General features: G+C 40.5%; 1 protein-coding gene across 2 annotated transcripts in view; it reads left to right on the top strand.

Annotated features, from left to right (window-relative positions):
* The window catches only part of MRPS9 (mitochondrial ribosomal protein S9), a 38,231-nt gene extending 17,966 nt beyond the window's left edge, over positions 1 to 20,265 (top strand). For both annotated transcript variants that reach the window (XM_083610918.1, XM_083610919.1), the window contains exons 3-11: positions 406 to 468; positions 559 to 589; positions 2,134 to 2,213; positions 8,922 to 9,010; positions 11,163 to 11,238; positions 13,874 to 14,042; positions 17,365 to 17,473; positions 18,913 to 19,082; positions 20,061 to 20,265. In XM_083610918.1, the coding sequence (XP_083467044.1) occupies positions 406 to 468; positions 559 to 589; positions 2,134 to 2,213; positions 8,922 to 9,010; positions 11,163 to 11,238; positions 13,874 to 14,042; positions 17,365 to 17,473; positions 18,913 to 19,082; positions 20,061 to 20,152 (879 nt within the window). In that variant the 3' untranslated portion in view covers positions 20,153 to 20,265. The remainder of the gene's footprint in view (positions 1 to 405; positions 469 to 558; positions 590 to 2,133; positions 2,214 to 8,921; positions 9,011 to 11,162; positions 11,239 to 13,873; positions 14,043 to 17,364; positions 17,474 to 18,912; positions 19,083 to 20,060) is intronic.
* The last annotated feature ends 1,766 nt before the right edge of the window (positions 20,266 to 22,031 follow it).

Below are 22,031 nucleotides of genomic sequence, written 5' to 3'. Positions count from 1 at the left end.
CCCAGTCATTGAACAATGGCAAGAACACAAAGGGTACTTTCCATCCAAAATAAGACTCCTGAAACAAAGAAGGCTTAGGAGGAAATCAGGAGTAAATTTGTGTGTGAAAGGACTGTGAGTTTTGTTCTGGGGCTTAGCATGTGCTCATAGGCCTTGCTTCTCAATAAATACTGTATGTTGGTCCATCTGCCTCTCCAGTAGTATTTTTTATCTACCTCAACTTGGAGATCTAGTAAAAAGAAAGTCAAAGGGTAGAGATCCCACAAGCATAAAGTCTACCCATCTCTGTGCTAGATTTCCTGAAATGAGAGCTGTAATTTATGACTCTTATTATCATCAATAAAGGGTTTTTGTTTTTTGTTTTTTTTTTATTTTTAGCAAATTCTTATTTTTCTCTTCTTGCAGAAAGCTATTGCCTATCTCTTTCCTTCTGGTCTGTTTGACAAAAGGGCCAGACCTGTAATGAAGGTAAGAACACGATTCAGTGCTGTAGATATAAAGAGAGTTTTTGTATTAAGTTGTGCTAACATTTCTCTATTTTATTATATTTTTAAACAGCATCCCGAAGAAATGTTTCCAAAGCAAAGAGGTATGTGGAGGTAGACTGTGTATGTGAAACCACTTAAGTTGTTTTCTGTTATGTTCACATGTACACGAAAGCTGGGATACAAAAAGCTACTAAATGTGCATCTGGAATTTTGCCATGCCCACTGGGTTTTTATATGTTGTGGGTGGCGCTGTGGGTTAAACCACAGAGCAGAAGGTCGGCAGGTTCGAATCACCGCGGCGGGGTGAGCTCCCATTGCTCGGTCCCTGCTCCTGCCAACCTAGCGGTTTGAAAGCACGTCAAAAGTGCAAGTAGATAAATAGGTACCACTCCGGCGGGACGGTAAACGGTGTTTCCGTGTGCTGCTTTGGTTCGCCAGAAGCGGCTTAGTCATGCTGGCCACATGACCCGGAAGCTGTACGCCGGTTCCCTCGGCCAATAAAGCGAGATGAGTGCAGCAACCCCAGAGTCGGCCACGACTGGACCTGATGGTCAGGGGTCCCTTCCTCACTAGGAAGCAAAGATACCCTTGACACATCACAGACTGCTTCGGAATACCTGTTTCAGAAGTGGCTTGCTGTGTGTCATTGGGGGTTGAGGATATAGTAAAAATAATAAAACAAGTTCAATACTCTTTGGGTATGCAGAATAATTTGCCAGGCCCTTTGGATCCCAGGCCATATTTGTGTGATTCCTTTATTTGTTATTTTGCTCTTCTTTTAATCTTCCTATGGTCATTTCTCAGTTGACCAAAGAGATCGTGAAATTTATTGGCGAGCCTCAACGAAAAAGTAATATTGGGACAGTGGAATTCCGCAACTTTTTACCTTGCAGGTGGTGGTTAAAGCTTTCTGCAGTCACTAATCACAGTGTTTATATCTTATCCTTAAGGTTCACAAATCTTGGTCCTTAAATATCTTGACTTTTTAGTTTGAGGGGAACGGTATATGTTTTTAAAAGAGCTGACCGCAGCCTGTTGCCGTAGTTGCACCTCTACATTGCTGGTATATCTTTATCTAATCTGGAGCTGCACTTTTCATACCAGTTCATTCTTGTTGGTTTCTCTTCTATGTGTGCTTTGCTATAATTCCCTGTGTAAATGTGCCTGATGCCAACTTGAGATTGCAATACAGAGCATGAACACCTGGAAGCAAGTTCAATTTAGATCAGTGGGAGCTAGTATTGGGCTATATTATAGAAATAAGCATATTTAACTGCAAATAGATAAGGCTGAGGTAGTATGTGCATTTTTAATATGCTAAATATTTCTATAAATGCTTAGTTTCTGTGACCAGTAAGACCAGGCTGAGAGGTAATAAGCTTAGAGTGAAGAACTGTCACATATTAGACAGGATCATAACCTTAGCATGGTTAAGCAGTGGGATAAATTATTAGTTGAGATTGTGGTGCCAACGTTGTCTTTTTATAAAACATTAACCGCAGAGAATATCCTGGCATTCTCTGAACAGTATGGGAGGGGGTTCTGGGTGCTGCATGGGGTTTTATTATTCCTGTTTAAACTATAGTTTGTTTTTTAGACTTCTGTGATTACCCTTACATTTGCCTCCTTGTTTCTTTTCCTTAAGCAATCCAGTGGGACAAAGATGGCCGCCCATTTCACTTTCTCTTTTACACTGGCAAGCAGTCCTATTATTCTGTAATGCATGTAAGTTATCTAATGGCTTTTTCCTAGTGGACCAAAATAATGGTCACTTATTACCAGTGGCGTAGCGTGGGTTGTCAGCACCCGGGGCAAGGCAAGTAATTTGCGCCCCCTAACTCGTGGATTTGCGCCCCCTAACCCGTGGATTTGCCCTAACCCCAGATGTTGCGCCCGGTGCGGCCGGCCCCCCTTGCACCCCCCACGCTACGCCACTGCTTATTACATAATGTGTATGTTTGTCGTAATTTTCTTAGGGCAAACTCGTTACCAAAGGAAGGAATGACTATTAGCTTTGGTTTCCCCCATAGTTACTAAACCAGTCTTGCTACGAAAGAATTTCAGACTGTGATAAGTAAAATACTAACGAAAGATGACCAGAGGCAAATTTGTATGGTAATCCTTTTTAAAATGTACAGAATTCTTGAAGGAGAGGAAAGTTGCAGAAGGCAGCTAGATGTTTCTTATTGACGGCCATATTAGATAATGTGTGAAGCAGGTTTAAAGCTTTAATTTACATTTACTTGTAATAGCTTGACATTTGAGCACACAGGAAAATTGCAAGAGGCCAGTGCTGTGCTTTGACTGGCAGCTATCCTACCCTTTCAAACATGAGAATTGGTGTGCATTCCACATTGCTTTGTTTAAAATCGGGATCCTGAGTAAAGCACTAGCCTCAACCACTTTTACATTTTTTTACTCGGAGACTACAAAGAACAGCCTCTCCATAGAGCATGGGTACTTCGTGGCTCTCGGTTCTCTAAATCCACTTTGACGGTGACTCGGTGCTGGTACAAATCTGGGTAGAGAATGTGGGAGCCACCCACATGCTGTTGCCCACTACTGCATTGTGTTAGGACATGAACATTGGTAGTGGTAGAAATCCTAAGCCTCATGCCTGATCATTGTGGTTGTTGTGTTAGTCCTTAGCTTGTCCTTTCTTTCCTTTTTTCGGCTGCCTTTGCACATCTCACTTCACACATTAGGTGGTCACTAAACAAGTGAGCTGATTTCCCATTTGACTTGTTTTGTTTGCTAAGCTGTAAGAAATCTAGCTTAAATTTTTTGCAATTGTCCTGCATCACTATGGTGAAGAAAGTCTGCAGCTGCCTATTTTTTCTTTTTCTTTTAAGAACAGGCATTTATGAACTTAGACAAGTTCCTTCCCCAGGTCCAAAAGAAAATGACACCTCTGAAGTGTGGGCATGGGATTAACAGAAAGGCTTTTTTGTGAAATTTACCAGCAGTTGTAAAAATTAGTAGGTAGATTGAAAGTCTGTTCAAGTATTGTCCAACACTACCCAGTAAGGTACAGGAGGAAACATCTCTCCATGCCTATTAACTGTAATCGCTAGGCATCAGACATCCATGTTAAGAAACACTAAGTCTGTCTAGCTTGCCACAGCTGAATTTCTGGATCAGATGGAATTTTGGTCAGTCCAGCATGGCAGTTCTTAGTTGAGCCCATACTGTGATTTCTAGTGACTCCTACATAACAATCCACTAAAGCGTGGGTAGCTAATATAGTGCCCTTCTGATATAGCAGGACTACATTTCCTATCGTTCCTGACCATTGACCATGCAAGTTGTAGCTGATGGGAGTTGGAGTCCAAGAATATCCGAAGGGCATCACTAAAGAATCTCTAAACCTATTTCCTACAGAAGGAACATATTGATAGTATTTGATGCATGTTGTCTCTTTGTAGAACTTGATTCACTGACTTTGTGGAAGAATCTAGTACAGTCATACCTCGGGTTACAGACGCTTCAGTTTGTGCGTTTTCGGGTTGCGCACCGTGCTGAACCCGGAAGTACTGGATTGGGTTGCTTCTGGGTTTCGGCGCATGCGCAGAGACACTAAATCATGCTTTGCGCATGCGCAGAAGCGCCAAATTGCGACCCGCGCTTGCGCAGACATGGCGCTGCAGGTTGCGAACACTGCGGGTTGTGAACGTGCCTCCTGTACGGATCACGTTTGCAACCCAAGTGTCCACGGTAGAATGAATTGTGTACTGAAGTTCAGTTATAGAAATATATATATATATATATATATATATATATATATATATATATATATATATATATATATATTGTAATCTGATTGATAACTTTTCAGCCTGGTGATGCCACTGAACTCTTGTTTCCCTTGGTATCTACTTCTGGTTGCAGTACCATTTAGAGGACTTCCTCTGAAAAAACAAAAACAAAAAAACACCGTGGCTTTACTGTGCATTTTAGAATTATCTGGTGTGTGTTTGTACTCCACACACCCAAAGGACAAAATCCCCACTTGTCAGGCACATTTATTTCTGTAGAGGGAGAAGAGAGGAATTATTTTTTCTTTTAGTTGACCTTGGGCAAATGAGCTTCTTGCCCTGGCAGAAATGAAATGAATGATAAATGTAGAGTGTGTCTTTGCTGAGTAATGGAGCTGCAGCGTAGGCTTTCCAGAGAGGTTTTCTCCTGCACAGCCTGAGGCAGCCTGAGGACCCCTACTGTTCATTTAAATAGGTATGTCAAATCTGCCTCGAAACGCTGCTGGTTTGATCTGTGGTAATATTTGTGAAGGTTCCATATGGACTTGAGCCCCCTGCAGTGCTAAGAAATAATGTACAACGCTTCATGGTGCAGACGCAAATTTTCTCTGAAAAGGGATGCAGCGCTGCGTTTTAGCTGTCGGAGAGGATGATGGAGCTGACGCGCTAGGCCTGTCAACTTGTTACACGGATGGGTTGCACGCAGAGAGGCTGTGGAAAATCTGTGCCTTTTAGCTTTTCTACTTAATCACGGTTGTAGCATTGCCTTTAGACTGTATGCTACATTAATTCTCTTCCTGCCTTCTGCCTTTCATCCCAAGTTTCACGGAAAAAAGTAAAGCATGCAGGTCTTGTCGAGGAGCCTTATCAAGCAGCTGTCATCTGACAGGCCATTTGCATTTGTTTTGGCTGAAACAGAGCAAGCCAAGGGCAAGATGTTTTGTTGCATTCCATCATAATGAAGAAATTAAAAAAAAATATTACAAGGCGCCCAACTTTTATTTTTTTTTTTACCCATTGCTTGCCTTTTGAAAGCGGCATGTAAGGTTTTCCTGAGACACACGGCCTTTTCAGAGAATAGCTGTGCTCACCACTTGATTAAAATCTTCCTGCACACGAAATCCTTTTGACAAACAGAAATGCAATCATTGTAGAATATTTGTAAATTTACTTAAGTCGTGTCAGGGCGTTTAGAGATGTCTTCATTAAAAAGAGTGATATAAATCATTTCATTAAACAGGACTCATCCCATCTTCTGCTCAGGAAATGTGAATATGTGTAAGGGTGTTAAAGATGAGAATCATAGGCTAATGGAAATTAGAGAGATACTTGTTAAGTGCCAAACCGTCACTTTAAAAAGTAAATGTAAACTAATTTCACTTTTTTACTGCATCTTGTGCTCATAGCCTTTTATAATTTGCAATATTTAAAAATTTGATAAAATACATTTTGCCTACATGTGTCTATTACTATTTGCTTTACTGTCATATTCCAGTTATTTATTTCAGTTGAGCCAACCACCCTGCCATTTATATAGCTTACTTGATGCAATATGAATAGGCTTCCTTGTAGCATCTACATTGAACCACCATCCATCTTGTATATTCCATTTCATATGCTGCTTACATGTTAAAGCTTATTACTACTTTAGCATTTCTATTCCCATTTTCATCTTTGTTTCTCTGTTTGTTGAAAAGAGTTTGGCATGGGACCTAAAAGGTTTCTTTGGTTGCAAATTCAACTGCATCCTGAAATGTCTTAACCCCTTAAATTCTTAAATTTGTGCGAATCACCAATTGGGAACCGCTGTACTAGAAGTCTTCAGAATATCATTCATCTTTTACAAGGTTGCATCATTGGCTTGTTTAAAATGGCATTGGAAACCCAAACATGTTATGTTGTATATGTACAGCTATATGTAACAAATTAAGAAACAGAATACAAAAACAGACCAGAAGGATGTTTTCCAACTAACAGCAATTTATAGAATCTGTGTCTGGCATTTTAAGATATTGGTTGCATATGAACTCCACCTATTTCCTCTCTCCAGTGCTTCTGAGCCTGGGGGCAAGAGAACTAAGTCTAAATGTATTGATGATGTTGATAACCTACTATGTTTGTTCAAGATATATTTCAAAGATCCAGTAGCCTGGTGCTTGCTCTTAACTTACTATTCAGCAACAGCTTTGTTTAAAACTGTCTGTCTTGTTAATTGACAAGATCGAGGATACAGTCCTCCTGTTTTATGACAATATATATATGGCTCACAAGTATCTTATAAAATCTACTGCATAATGGCCACATTTGTAAGGGATATAGGCATGTATATTTATGACTTTGCTGTTGCCTCTGGAAACTGTTAGTTAAATCTTCACCTATCCGTTCTGAAGAAGCAAGAATTCCTTTCTGAAATGCTTCAGATGTGAACGTTTGCCGAGTGACATGCCTCTCAGATTCTTATACCATTGCAAGATAGCATGCATCATTATCCTGTCCATTGATTTGTTATCCTGCAAATAATTTTGCACATGCCTTCCTTTATAGCTATGCACATCAATAAAATTTAAGAACAGCCAGAGTGTTTTGAGGAATGAAGGAAATGGGATCTGAAATGAGCAAGTAAAACTTCCCACGTCACAATGTACCCTTGTCAGTAGATAAAAACTCTTTAGGTTATCTTTTTTTCCCCCATGCAGACTGTATTTGAGAAAAATAAGTGAGGGTGGTGAAATACATTTAGCCAAAGGTGAACTGAAAATGCCCATCCTTTGAGGAGCTATATAATATCTTGTGGGCAATTATGACCTATCCACATTCACACAGCATTATAACAGGGCCCGGAGAAGGGATTTTTTTGCCAGTGTTCAGGAAGACAGCATGGTTATCAAGGTTGTGTTTGCATTGCATGCACCATTGGCTGTGAGTCTGGTGCACAGCTTGACTCTTTTTAAAAGTTTGCAGTCCTTGAATTCACAGAGAAACTTGAAAATGTCCAGGCATAGTAAGCTGAAGGCTCTGAAACTAGAGAGGTTATTTGGTAAGGGCTCCAAAAACATATTGGTGTGCAAATGTCTAAAGGTTTCAGTCTGAGAAACTACAAGACAGATCCCAAGTGTAGGTAACCATTTGTTCACTGCATGGCTACAAATGGGAAACAAGCAATTCACCGTGTGGTTAGAATCATAATGGAGTAAAAGTGGCCATGTAGCTTTATGAACGAACTATAATTCCAGCTAACACAATAAGTGAAGCAACATCTTCCTCTTCTTCCATCCATGTAGAGCATCATTACCAATCTCAAGAATGAAGGACCTCGCAGGGATAATGGGACATAGCAACCTGTAATCTTCCCCCATAGGCTTGAAGGAAGTTTTCAGAGCCTGCTATCAGATTGTTATAGAGAAGAATAGAGATGAATGTGCCAGTGTGCACTGTATTTTTTATGGTTTGGCTAGCTTCATGTGACAAGCTTCCATTTTAAAAGGGTAGTCAGCAGTGTTGTATTTCTAACATGGGCAAGACCATCTCTTATCCCACCCTCTTCCAAAGGTCCTGAATTGCCTGGGTTGCTGGTACATAGAGAAGAATGTAATAGAAATTATATCAGTTCCTGGAACCTGATTCAAAGGTGGAATCTACACACATAAAAAAAAAATTCTGAAAATACTTTTTTTAAAAGTGTTTTTAAAAATACAATGGATTTTTCATAAGGCTTTCCATCGCCATCTAGTATCACATTCTATATTGTACTTAAAACACACTTAAAATGTTTTATTGGCAGCTGTATAGCTGAGTCCAATTGCTGAATAATTTTCTTATGAGCCAAGAAATGTAGTGAGCCAGCCCTGCCCCGTTGACATAATCTTTCTTGATTTGGTTTTCACAAACTCAGGCCTGTTTTACATATAACATTAAAATTTAAACCATAATTAAAAATAAATCAATAAACTACGGTTTTATATGATCGAGCAGCATACTGCTTTATAGTGTGCTACTCCCCGGCTCTTGCTATTGCTGTGCTGGGAGGAAGCAAACCAACAGCTGATTTACCATTATGTGCAACTTGGACATGTGGTTTGTTTCTCTCCAAACAAACCACAATTGGAAGGCAAGGTTTGTTATCAGCTTATCACTTACGGTTTGTTTAGAGACAAATACACCATTGTCAAGTGCTCAATCAGAACCTCTTTTTAGGAAGTTGTAATCAGATAAATATCCTTGTAATCGGATAAATGTCTTTATTCTTTTGTGTTCTGGCTTAAATGGGGTGATTCTACAACTAAAGAGCCTGGATTGTTTGAAGAATTACATTGTTTTTCTTTTGGTTATTACTACAGACAAACCACTGGTCACAATGGTTTGTCATAACTGAAATTAGTTAAGGTATGTGCTATGCCCCTTTGTACCACAGTTCGGGGAGGGGAGAATATGGGAGTTATGGTACTGTATTCTTGTGGTTGAACTTCTAACACACACAGACACAAAATTATTGTTTTTATGAAGGATTTTCTTGGGTTACAAAAGCACGTACATTGTTTCCATTTTCAGGTAATAGAGTCCTTTCTACAGATTAGTTACATTAATTGTGAGACATTAATGTTGAGCTTCTAAGTGATATTTGATGCCAAAATTTTCAGCAGAAGGTTTTAAGTGGAACTCACCCTTGTACCTATTCTAGGAATTGTATGGTAAACTACTTCATATTGAGGAACACCAAGAACGAATGCGTGCTCAAGGATTATTAGCGCCTGAGAAGAAATCCCAGTTGTAAGTTGTCTCTTTGTGATCATAATGAAAGTATGTTGGGGATGAGGGATGCAGATGCAGTTCTCATACAAGATTTTCAAGATATATCATGCTATGTGGTATTATTAGCCTAGGCCAGCCTTTCTCAACTTGGGTCCCCAGATGTTGTTGGATTACAACTCCCATCATTCCTAACTAGCAGGACCAGTGGTGGGAGGAGATGGTGTCAATGCAAAATGGTCTGAAATAGGTGAGAATTGGGAGGTAAGCAGAGGAGACTATTGAGAAGTGGAGACTTGATAGATACTCTGGCTTTATTGTGTTTATCCTTTCTTAAATGTAAGCTTTTCGGTGGTCTATGGGGGAGACGGATGAAGTGAAAGATTTTAGGAATGAGTCAAAGTTAAAGCAGAGATCGCTCAGACAGTGAGTGATAAGAGTCTGTGGGAAAAGAGTATAATAATTGCCTAGCTTGGAAGAAGAGCAGAACTTAGAGCAGGAATGAAGAGCAAACACAGTGTTGGCAGTGAGACTTGCCTTTCACCTCCTTGATTAAGAGTTGAAACTGCACATGTCACTTTTGCTAGTATCGCTGTAGTGAATGTAACAGCCCCCAAAGAGATTCTCCACAGTCTTTGCTTTGCTTTCACATTTAGAAATGATTTCCTCATGGAGGACAGCCTCCTCTGTATGCCTTCCCTCTTTGCCTTGGATTGATCGTCATCCAAATGATTGTGTGCAGAGCCAAGATATGTCAGAATGAATTGGCACTGGGACACCTTCAAGAAACTAATCGTTTGCTGAGGAGAACCAGCTGGTACCAAAGGATGAGCCATTACTTGGAGTGGTGGTGTAAGGAAGACTTATCCAAGGTGTGGATTAGGAAGGCCAAAAGAAAATGAAATTGGAGGAGGAAGTTGAAGCCGAGCACTGGAAAAACAGTGGCTGTTGAAATCCCTGACAAGAAGGTTAAAAGACTTCCAAAAAACAACAGCAACAGCCCTTGTTAGGACTAGTCTTGGGCTGCATACACACCATGCATTTAAAGCAAACCCACCCCAAGAATTCTGGCAGCTGTAGCTTGTTAAGGGTGCCAGAAACTATAGCTCTTTGTGAGGTAAACTGCAGCTCCCAACCATTTTGTGACCATTTTCCTTTGAGTGGGTGTTTTAAATGTATGGTGTGTATGTAGCGTTGGAGAAAGGTAAGGTTTCAATAGGTTTCAACTGGAGGGAAAGGTTAGCATGAAGACACAGAATTCTTCTTGAAAAATGAAGCGAAGAGGTAGAATGAGGGATAAAAGATAAAGCCGTTCAGGAAAAGTAAGCATGAGAAGAACAGAAGGAAAGTAAACAGCCCAAAGGGCAGAGGAACAAGCTGATAAATGAACGGCACCAAGCCCAGGGGGTGCTCATCTTTCCGCTGTCCACCGTGTGGTGATATACAAGATGTATGAAACAAACAACACCAGAGAATGCCTGGTTTCTCTCTTGCCTGCAGCACATGGCAAGACAGTAAGATAGTTATTTTTGTTTTCAAATTGTGGCTAATCCAATCCTATGCTGCCCCTACTGATTCTGCCCCTACTGTGTTTTACCACAGCTCTTTTTGATGCACGTCATCCCTCCAGGAACTGAGTGTTCTGCAATTGACCGGCAACTGGTCAGTCTGTCTTGCACCAGAGCTGATCTAGATAAGGTGTTGAAATCCCAGAAGACTTTGTATTCCCTTTCTACTTCAGTGCTTCACACCCTGAAATTGCCACTAGATAGAAGGGAAGAGTTATGGGGAAGATGAAATACTATTTCTTGCTATGTTTGCGGTCTTTTGTGTTGTGTTTTTTGAAATCTTGTGTATTGAATTTCATTCTGGTACAGCTGATTTACATACGCATTAGAATGCTGCTGAAAGTTGCCTTTAAACTAAACTGATGCCCGGACTTTTAACTCTCAACCACTTTAGAAATATTACTTGTTAATAAAGTAAAATTATGACACCGGAGCTACTGCTCTTTGCTTTTGGGAATAGAAAGTTTGTAAATGTAACTTGCACTTTTTCAAAGTAAAAGACAAGTATATTTCCAAATGAAGTGTGACTGTATGTGTGGCCCTTTGCAATCTTAGTCTAATTGCATGATTAGTTAAAAAGAGAATATATGTGATATTTTAAACAGAAACCTGATTGGCAGCAGATGGCTGATTAAAGAGGAATTGGAAGAAATGATAGTGGAAAAACTGTCAGATCAAGATGTGAGTAATTAATCTCCTTTATTTAATGAACCTTGTATTTTAACGGAACAGCTACATGAGTTTTTCTTTAAGGATTCTGAAAAAATCTTTTCTTTGGAGACAGGACTTATTCATGTTCTTGGTCTCTTTCGTGCACATAAACACACATATTGAAGAATCTGTATTGATTCCTATACAAATTACGTAAGCCACATTTGGACAACATGTTCACTAAAATCTTGAGAGACTGAATGGATTCTCTCAAAGCAGCACTTCTCTTTAGTTAAATCTGTCTGACAGGAACCCAAGAGGAGATCCTTCCAGTTTAACTTCTTCCCCTGTTTGAACAAAATGATAATTGTCCCAAGCATCCATCTGCAAAAGTTTCCTGTCTATTTGACCTGCTTCCTGGTGTCCCTGTTCTCTTCCTCATTGGTTGGCTTTTCCCTATCCAACCTTCTGCCACCCAAGGTGTTTCTTTTAATTTTCTTTGGCTTCATTGAAACATCTCAAAGAGTCATGCATATTCCAAGCATGCTAGCTGAACTTCCTAGCATGCTCAAAGTGTAAGGCTAGCTAGCTAGATCCTAAGTTTGTTTTCATTTTGATATGCATTCTTCTTATTCACTATTTTTTTCCCTTAAATGAACTCTTATTTGGAAAACAGGAGGATTGGCTAGTCACTTTACTTCACTGCTTTATGTCCCATGAGCCTGGCCACTCTGGCAACAGGCTTCAAGGTTTGTGGAAGCAGGGAATATGAAGAGAGGAAGTGGGCGATTTCCTAAATCCCAAGATAAGCGCTTAAAGGCTGTGAGCTTTCCTGCTGCCTGCTGACTTGGAAACTTAAAAGCAAGGTGGGGGCAGTACTACCTAAAGGTTGGAGACCTGGAAGGCACTTTTCACAGCGTTGGTGCAGCAGGGAACCCCATAACAAAGAGTTTATTTATTAAGAGAAACATAAAATCTACAAGAACACTGCAGAAACAAAATAATAATGGCTCGTAATGTGCTAGCCCTATATAATCCCTAGCATGTGGTGGTGGTGTTAAACAAATGTCCAACAGTGTGTGTGTGTGTGTGTGTGTGTGTGTGTGTAAGTGTGTAATATGCAGAATATTTTGGGGAACTTAGGATAACCTTTTCATTTGTTAGTCTCCATGTGATGGTAGTTGTGTGAAGAGAGCATGCAGGGCTGCACCCCTGTCCCTACTATTGGGTCCCCTGCTGCTCCTGCCTTCCCCACTGCTCACACTTTAGGGCAGCAGTTCTCAACCTGTGGGTCCCCAGATGTTGCTGGACTACAACTCCCATCATCCCTGATCTCTGGCCTTGCTAGCTAGGGGTGATGGGAGTTGTAGTCCAACAACATCTGGGGACCCGCAGGTTGAGAACCGCTGCTTTAGGGGGGATGTTTGTAAAGGGAAAGCCTATTGCACACTCAGGCTCTCCCCACTTGGTGGGAAGTGTTTATGGGCATTCAGCAGGCTTCTCTTTAACAACATGCTCCAAAATATGTAGAGAGCAGGAAGGGGCAAGGTTGGTGTGACCCCAAAGGCAGTGGGTGCAGCCCCATGTTCTCTCTCCATGTGATTATAATTGTGTGGGGAGGGACAAATGAAGAGGGCTTATGCCAAACAAATACTGCTACGTCTGCCAATTGGATTACTTGTAATAAAAAGGGGATGATGAGAGATCAGGTACTCTGTACAACAAAGAATTACCTGCATCTTCATTATGTCACCTCTGTTGCTCTCTTCTCCCCCCCCCCCCCAATTAATTATGTTCTTTATTTCTGCCTTTTGTGTGTGCACTAAACAGGTATTTAAGATCTGTGGTCATCAATACAACATTCGTCATCGACACAAACATGTGTGTGAAAGACTTTATACTGACAGCCACTTCTTAAATTTCTTGTTGCCACAAGGCCTTCAGATAAGCCTTAATAACAAGACCATGTACTAGCAGTGCAGCGTTTTACTTTCTAATCACATGTTCACGATGTAGGGAGCGAAGCACACAGTAGCAAAGGATAATTTATTTCAAGAGGTTGCCCTTTAAGTCAAGTATCTCTTGAATTTTTGAGAAGCTTGATTGTTTGGTTTAAAAAGAAAATTATAAACATTTAAAGTAACTCCCGACTGAACAGCCAGTGGCATAGATACACATTTTCCGTATGTATTACGAAATATAATCACCTAAGAAGTGGCGTTTAGGAAAATAAAATTATTTCCATTTAAATGTACATATCAACTTGTTTGAAATGAGTTGTGAAGCTTACCTCTTGCCACTCTTCAGCAAAGAGTTGGATTCTGTTTTGAGGCCTGCAAAATATTTCTTTGAAAATTAAGATGAACTTCATTTTAATGTGGTAATCCCGTCTTACAAAGAGGTTGGTTGTATTTTTTTTGAATTCTGGATTCATTTGTTGCTAGGGTTAAAAAAAAAAAAGGATTAGGTATCTTTATTCGCATAGAAAATGATACATCTGCATGTTGTTTTGAAAGCAGCATGCAAATGCAGAAGTGTCATCCTGTCAAAAGTTATCAATAAGAGCAGAACTGGAAAGATCAAGCATGTAAAAATAGAAGTTGTTGGCAAATGCAATTACACTTGCACCCCCACCCCTTAATGATATTTTTTTAATTGTCTACAGTATTCACGGTGTATTCAGCTGCTAGAAAAACTGGTCGCAATACCGTGCCATGAGATTGAAGATGACTATGTGCAAAAATTCCGTAAGCAATTACCTGTGCAATCCAAAAAGCAGAACATAGAACCCCTACAGTATGATGAACAGGGCCTGGCCTTCAGTGCCGCAGAAGGTAACTTTTTGTTCTTGTTTTTCCTTTGTAGAGAGAAGGGCAGTTCCTGGTAAACCTGAGAAATCAAAGATGTTCTAGTATTTTCCTGGTTGTCCATTCACAAGCATGGAAAGGGCCATATCTCAGGGCTAGAGCATTTGCATTGTGTACAGAAGGACACAGAGGGACGCGGGTGGCGCTGTGGGTTAAACCACAAAGCCTAGGACTTGCCGATCAGAAGTGGTTCGAATCCCTGCGACAGGGTGAGCTCCCGTTGCTCGGTCCCAGCTCCTGCCAACCTAGCAGTTCGAAAGCACGTCAAAGTGCAAGTAGATAAATAGGTACCAATCCAGCGGGAAGGTAAACGGCGTTTCCGTGTGCTGCTCTGGTTTGCCAGAAGTGGCTTAGTCATGCTGGCCACATGACCCAGAAGCTGTCTGCGGACAAACGCCGGCTCCCTCGGCCTATAGATGAGCGCGCAACCCCAGAGTCTGTCATGACTGGACCTAATGGTCAGGGGTCCCTTTACCTTTACCTTTACAGAAGGACACAGGTTCAAATTCCCCAGCATTTCCAGATAGTGCTGTGAGCACCTCTTGTCTTAAACTCTGAAGGGCAGCTGCCAATCAATGTGTAGACAATACTGTGTAAGATGGATTAGAGGTCTGTGCAAGATGGATCATATGGCAGCTTCCTATTCTCCTATGATGTTGAACCAAGAAATGCTGCCCCAAGATTTGAGGTGAAATTTGAACTAGAGCCTATGTTGTCGTACTTGTTTCATGAAATTGTTTTGCTAGGGCATAAGGACCCATTAGCAGCTTTCCTTGGGTGGGCAGATAACAATTTGGCAGACGTATGCGGAAAAATGGCACATAGTAGTCCCATTGAAGTCACTGGGTTTTACTTCTGAGTAAACACACAGGCTTACGATCAGGCTGTATTCACACCTGGTTTCATGATAAAAGAATACAATGCATTATGACTATCTATTAAGCGGTGTTTGTCATTTATGTGGGGGTTTTTTAACCTGACAGTTCATTTGGGCTAGTTCAGTACCTTATTTTCTTAACAAGCAAAGCTGTTTAAATTTCACCTGTTGTTAACCCAGTTTTCACAACACCACAGTGACTCGGATTGATAACATTCTGGGCTTGTGTGTGTGTTAATTCTTCTATTTAATATTACAGTCTATGCTGAGAAAGATTAAAGACTAGGGCTGAATCTTCTAAACATGCTAGTGAAATTTTCATACCAACAAGACTTAATCAAACAAATACTGGTATTTGTTGAAAAGCATAATCTTTTGTTTAAAGATTTTCAGTCTCCTATGTGTAAAGATTATCTGAAACCTCTACATAATAGTAAGGAATTCGTTTCTGAAAGGATTCTTTGTATCAGTAGTAGATTGCATCATTTTCTTTTCTTACATCCCTAAATGCATAATGGGCATGATCAAAACAATTTGTAACTGAGTTCAGTGGGACTTACTCCCAGGAAAGTGAATATGGGATTGCAGTCTCAAAAACATAGACATAGTCCCATGTATGACCTGTTCACAGGCCATAGTAAGCTGCAGTTACTGTTTTACTGTGAACACAGAGATTACTCCCACATTGCTCATCCCATACCAAGAGCAACATACCACCATCTCTAACTTAACAATACATCTGAACTGGGGATTGTAACAAGCTGTGTTTGTTTGACTCCAAACTATGATCTGAAGCCAAGAAAAAACTTGGCTTCAAATCAGGGTTGGTTTGAAGTTGAACAAACCATCAGTGGCGTAGCGTGGGTTGTCAGCACCCGGGGCAAGGCAAGTAATTTGCGCCCCCTAACCCGTGGATTTGCGCCCCCTAACCCTAACCCCCAGATGTTGCGCCCGGTGCGGCCGGCCCCCCCTGCACCCCCCACGCTACGCCACTGCAAACCATGATCCCTAGTTTGGAAGTAATGCTAAGTCGGGGGTTGTGGTTTGGTCTCCTTTTCACCCTAGCGGAAGGGTGTTGTGTGTGCATCTGCACATTCACAGTAAACCATTAGCTATAAATTACTACGATGTACGAACACAGCCATTGATTGGGCTAATGTGCCGTTTCTTCGTTGATAAACGTTCTTCCCAGTTCGCAACAAGTTGCCTTAAGGTCCAGGTCCATCATTTCTTCATACTTATTATTTAAAATACTTATAGCCTACCATTCCATTGCATTTGCTGTTCTCAATGCTGCTTACGACAGTTTTAAAAATTGTAAAATCAAACAGAAATTAATCAACAATAATCAACAGCTGGGGAAATCTCACTGCCCTAAAATCTTGCAGTGGCACATTGAGCTAACCTTAAAAATCACTTTATCTGAAGTCCTATGGCTTTAAGCATATCTTATTTCATTTGAAGTAAATGAGACGAGCTGCTAAGTATTTATGCTTAAACAGAGTTTTCGGTCATTATTAATGAATAATTCTCCATGTATGTTGCAAAGGTCTGAATCTAACTAACTATTTATCTTGTCAAAATCCAGTTTCTCTGTTGAAGATGCTGGCTGCCATTTTGAATTCTCAGAGTATGCTTCCCTCTGCTGGAGGAAAAAAAGAAATATTCATAGCAATGGCGGCAATATGAATATTTTATCCACCATGTCCCATTTTTCTTTAATGGGATGAGACATTTTTGTTCTTGCTGTTTATCCCTTTTTTCAATTTATTCAAATCTTTTCAGTATTTTTATAACAACTACTTGCACGGATGGAGAGAGATTATGTGTAAAGCCTTTGTTGTTGAAAGATGCTAGTGTTTCTGCCATAAGACAATAATACTAATCTCAGGGCTTAGCCATACCACTTGGGTTTCCCAGCAGCTAAATAATAAATAATAATAATAATGCAAATTTCCTTGGTATCATTTTAGCAACCACAGATAAACAGGAAGCATCAGAACCCACTCAACGGCCAATACCTAGAATAACAGTCCCTATTTATTGGCTATGAGATGGACTCTCTGTTGTTTCCATTACCTGAACATCTGAGGCAGCTTCACCCATACGGAAGTGTCAAAAGGCTGGCAACTCAAGTCTTTCCTATTCCGGAACAAATTTAGGCACTAAATCAGTATTGGGCCCCAGGATGGATAAAATAGCTTTTGTTACATTACAAATAGAAACTTTGCCTCATAGGAAAAAGAAACATGGGCAGTATTGCAATTGGCTAGGAAAGAATGCTGTTTGATGAACTTGGAATAAATAATATTTATTATGAGAGAATTTCACTTTTGCAAGGATTTTCCCATGATGAGCATGCCACGTGTGATTTTTGAGATGCTAAATATAAATGTGTGTTATTTTTTCAAGGCTGGAGAAAGACAGCAAAAGCAACCGTTAAGGTTTATGACAATGGAAGTGGGAAAATTACTATAAATGGAGATGATTATATACTTTACTTTCCAGTGTTGCAGGACAGGTGAGTGAACTAAGTCAGTGTTTACTGTAGATATATATTTTATTTAGAATTTTTCAAGGGAATATGTTGCTGAAACAAAGACTATAGCCAGTCTAGTCTTAGCAAAGGCTGCTGCCCTGGGTGACTTCGAGAGGAAGGTAGGGATATGAATTGAATAGGTTTCTCAGTTTCTTCAGTTTTCATTTTTGTTTAAAGATTGAGGTTGCATTACATGTGCACACCACCCTACCATCAATACTTACAAAAAAATGGGAGCATCTTATTTCTTGCCATTGTTTAACCAAAGTCACAAATGTCTGAGTTGAACACCGCCCAGGAAGATGATGGACAAAAGAGATCTCACCTGGAGACTCTTCCATGCCACCGGATAAAACCTGGGATCCCCGATTGCAGGATTGCACTGAAAAACACCAAAGCCAAAAGCATTTGTAAACAATTAGACTATGGCTGAATGAGTGGCATAAATACTGTATATTAAAAATAAAAAATGTTCTCTCCTGGGCTAAACTATTTCCTTCTATCACTGTATTTTTGTTTTTGTTTTTTGCACTCAAACTGCATGCTCTTACTTTTGTCATAGCACCTAATACAAGTCGGAATCCTGGGGCCACCTTGAAGCTGATCTGAAGCTCTGTGTTTGTTCATCTTCTCACCAAGTGGATTGTTCCACTTGAGAAAATGTTCCATGCAACGTGAGAGAGTGATGATGCAAATCCATTTATCAAGCCAAGTTTTCAGAGATATAATGCATCTAGTCTAGTTAATCTTGGGCACAGATTGGAACAGAGGGGTATCCTAGGTGCCATTTATGCAAGAGCCCCCTACCAGATTGGACCAAAGGCATCCTGTTTGTAACTAAGGCTAGATTAATGCATTTAAACTCACAAGAAGGCTGCAGTTTCCTTATTGGAAACTGATCTATAGAGGCCTGCATAAGTTGTTCCCCACCAAGCCAAATGCAGCCTTCCAGAAGCTTAAGAAAACTCATTTGTTTGTTGTCTGTGGCACTGCAAAAAAGAGGGGGGGGTTATGTTGGTTATCTTTCTTTCTTTCTTTCTTTGCAAATGAGCCTGTTCTAGATATTTGCCTTGGGAGTTTTCATTTGACATAGTTTTATAGTAACATCATTTTGCTGGCAACCATGCTATGTTTGCCATTAAAGGCAAGCTGAATTTTATGGAATATATATATGCAACATAAAAGAAGTGAAAGGAGGGATAAAAATGCAATTACAAACCATACAGCGTCTAGCACAGTGCATTACAGTTGATACAACAGAGGGGAAAAATAATCAAGCGGTCCACCCAGACCCTCCACAATTATGTGGGGAAAGATCGGGATCCACTGATCTAGATCATTTCTACCTGTCTCCCTGATTGCTGGTGTTACAACTGGACTACGCGAGCCAGTAATGCTGGATTCATTTGTATGTTTTTCAGAGAACAGCTGATGTTCCCCTTCCAGTTTCTCGATCGCCTGGAGAAGCACGACATGGTCTGCTCTGTTTCTGGGGGAGGAAGAGCATCACAGGCCGGAGCGATCCGCTTAGCTTCCGCAAGAGCGTTGTGTAGCTTCGTCACCGAAAACGAGGTGGAGTCCATGAGGCAAGGTACAGTCGTGAAGAAGAAAGTTGCCCTGGCTCATCTGTGTGTTTTACATTAGATACGTTTGGGCTGAATCCAAGCATTGCTTAAGTGGACATCCATTCACACAGCAGGACTTCAGCCTTCTTTCCTCTTCCACCCCCAGAAAACCCTTTGTACCCGCCCCCCCCTCCAATTGCTCCAGAAGGTCCCCTAACCGTCCAGAGCAGATGAGGGGGAGGGAGAAAAAGAGGAATTCTTGCTGCCTGAACAGAAATCTATTCCTTGAGGCATGGAATCCATTGGCTGCAACTCTTTTGAAACCCACTCATTAAAAGTGGTCGTACTTCATATATATATATATTTTATTAAATTTTGTTTAACATAATTATTACAAAAGACAAGCAAAATACATACAAATACATACAAACATATATTTTTCAGATAAGCACACATACATAAAAATGAACAAAAAAGAGAAAAGGATGAAAAGGAAAAAGAAAAATAAGAAGAAAAATTGGAAAAAGGAGAAAAATTGGAAGAATTTCCTCCAAATTCACTCCACAAATATCTCAACAATAAAACTTCATTGATTGACTTCCATCGCTTACACTGCATTTCCTATATACATTTTAAGCAAATTTGTATCTGTTACTCTGTATTTTTCCCATACAATCTCATACAAATATTCTAATCAATAAGTTTTCTAAATCTTTCATAAATCTATTCTAAACACAACCAATACCTTACGCTTAATCCTTGTCTACATAAATAATCATTTAAACATTTGTCTTTGATAAGACAAAAACCAAAAAATATAATCCAGAAACAATGGAAACGTACTTCATATTTTTAAGTGTACAATCTCATCATTAGCTGATCTCACCCCTCTGGGCTTCAGCTTGCACCTTCCCGTTTTCTTCTCCCAAGTTCAGCTGCTGTTCTGAGTGTAATATAGAAGCACCGTGACTGAACTTCTTCTAACCTTTCTCTTGCCCCTGCAGCTGGTCTCCTAGCAGTTGACCCACGGGTGAGAGAGCGGAAGAAGCCCGGCCAAGCGGGATCCCGCAAAAAGTTCACCTGGCAGAAGCGCTAAATTCAGAAGTGAAACAAAGTGCATTGCAGCTGTTGCGATGGATAAATTTTAGACATGTGGATGCGTGTAAATATATATCTATATATTTGTAATTAAATTGTTTCTCTCCCACCCACCCCCAATTCCCGTTCATGTTTTTTCTTCTTTTACGAAAAGGACAAAACAAAAAGAGGTATCAGTTGGAGGTATTAAACTTGCTTGATGTCAAAGTTGCTTTCCTGCTGAATGAGCAGCGGGAACTAACTTTAATAAACGTGGGGACAGGATAGAGCGGAACAGAATAGAGGCAGCTAAACATGGAAGGAAGTGCAGAACGAGGCAGCAGTTGTAGGATGAATAGGGAGGCAATGTGAGTTGCTCTTCAAGAGCTCTGCCATTTGTTGTTAAAGCAGAAGGTACAAAAGTATCGAGCCTTCAGTATGAAAAAGCAGGACGATGAATTATTTCTTCCTTGGTGAAACTATTAGGAATCCTCTTTCTGAAAACAGCATGTTTGGTCTATGACAGCATGTTCTGTCATCATATGCAAGCCATATTTAGAATCTGTGATGCCCCAAGTCACTGTTTGCATGAAAAATGTATACCTTCTTTGTGGCTTTTAATCCACACACAAACTATTTTAATCAGTTTTAAAAATTGAATTTAATTCTGGCTGTCAATACAACCTTATTACCACAAGATGGAGCTGTTTACAGTCTACCATACTAAATTACATAGGTTTCCAAAGGGGGCAAAAATAAGGAAATGTGGAGATTGTGTAGAATTGCATCAGACTTTTTCACACACATATGCTTATGAAACTATTTAAATCATGAGTTCAGTTATTGTTAGAGCCCAGACCGTTTTACACAATACTTTTTTTTTTTTTGCATTGCTGCCTAACTAGTGTAAGTAAGGTCACTAATTTGGAGGGTTTTTAATTGCTTGAACATTATGAGGGTTGCAATAATTAGTTGATTGGTTAGAGTAATCAATTTGCAAACCTTCTGATAAACTAAAAAGGTGTCCCTGTTAATCAGGCAGCCTGTGTTTAATACAAGTCATTACAAAAACCCCAGGAAGCAGATAGCATCTTAAGAGACATCTTCTCTAAAATAATTTGTGCTTCAACACCTGTATGCATTATCTAAAAGTGAAGAATGCGTTTTTTTTCTCTCTCCAGAATTATTTTATTCGTATGCAGATTTATGCAATTATCATACAGTTAATGTACTATGATTATCTTAATTACTAGCCCTAACAATTATTATTTGGGAGGGGAGGAATGCTGTGGGAGACTTACGTTAATGTCAAAGACCCACTGAGGATAGAGGAATAATTGTGTGAGCTATACAGGAACAGATACAGTGAATTCAGGCAGTAGGTATCGTAATTTTCGCTCCAAAACACGCACTTTTTTGCTCCTAGAAAGTAAGGGAAAATGCCTGTGCGTGTTACAGAGCGAATGCACTTGACCGGAGCCATGGCTGCCGTCAGTCAAGCAAAGCGGGAGCCACTTGCAGGGCTTTGCACGGCTCTAGCTTTGCTTGCTTTACAGCCAGGAGGAGGGGGGGAGCCAAGGAGGAGAGAGGGAAGGAGAGCCATGGCAGCAAAGCGGGCAGCAGCCGCTTACACGCGAGGAGGGACAGACGGGAGCCATAGCGAGCTGGAAAAAGCGCCCCGTAGCCAGCAACAGCTGCTGCAGCCTCAGCTAGCAAAGGTCCGTGTGCTCTCTAAACGGAGCAATGAGGCTGCAGAGGGACGGCAGGGCACAGGAGGGCTCTGAGCCACGAGCGCAGTGAAAACCAGTAAAAAACTTTTTAAAAAGGCTGCTGGGGACAGGAGGGCACGGGATGAGGGAGAGGGGGAAATTACGATTCTCCCAGCGTCTCAGCTGATC

This window comes from Podarcis filfolensis (assembly GCF_964270895.1).
Source record: "Podarcis filfolensis genome assembly, chromosome: 4".
Classification (NCBI taxonomy): Eukaryota; Metazoa; Chordata; class Lepidosauria; order Squamata; family Lacertidae; genus Podarcis; species Podarcis filfolensis.
This window is presented reverse-complemented; position numbering and strand designations above follow the sequence as displayed.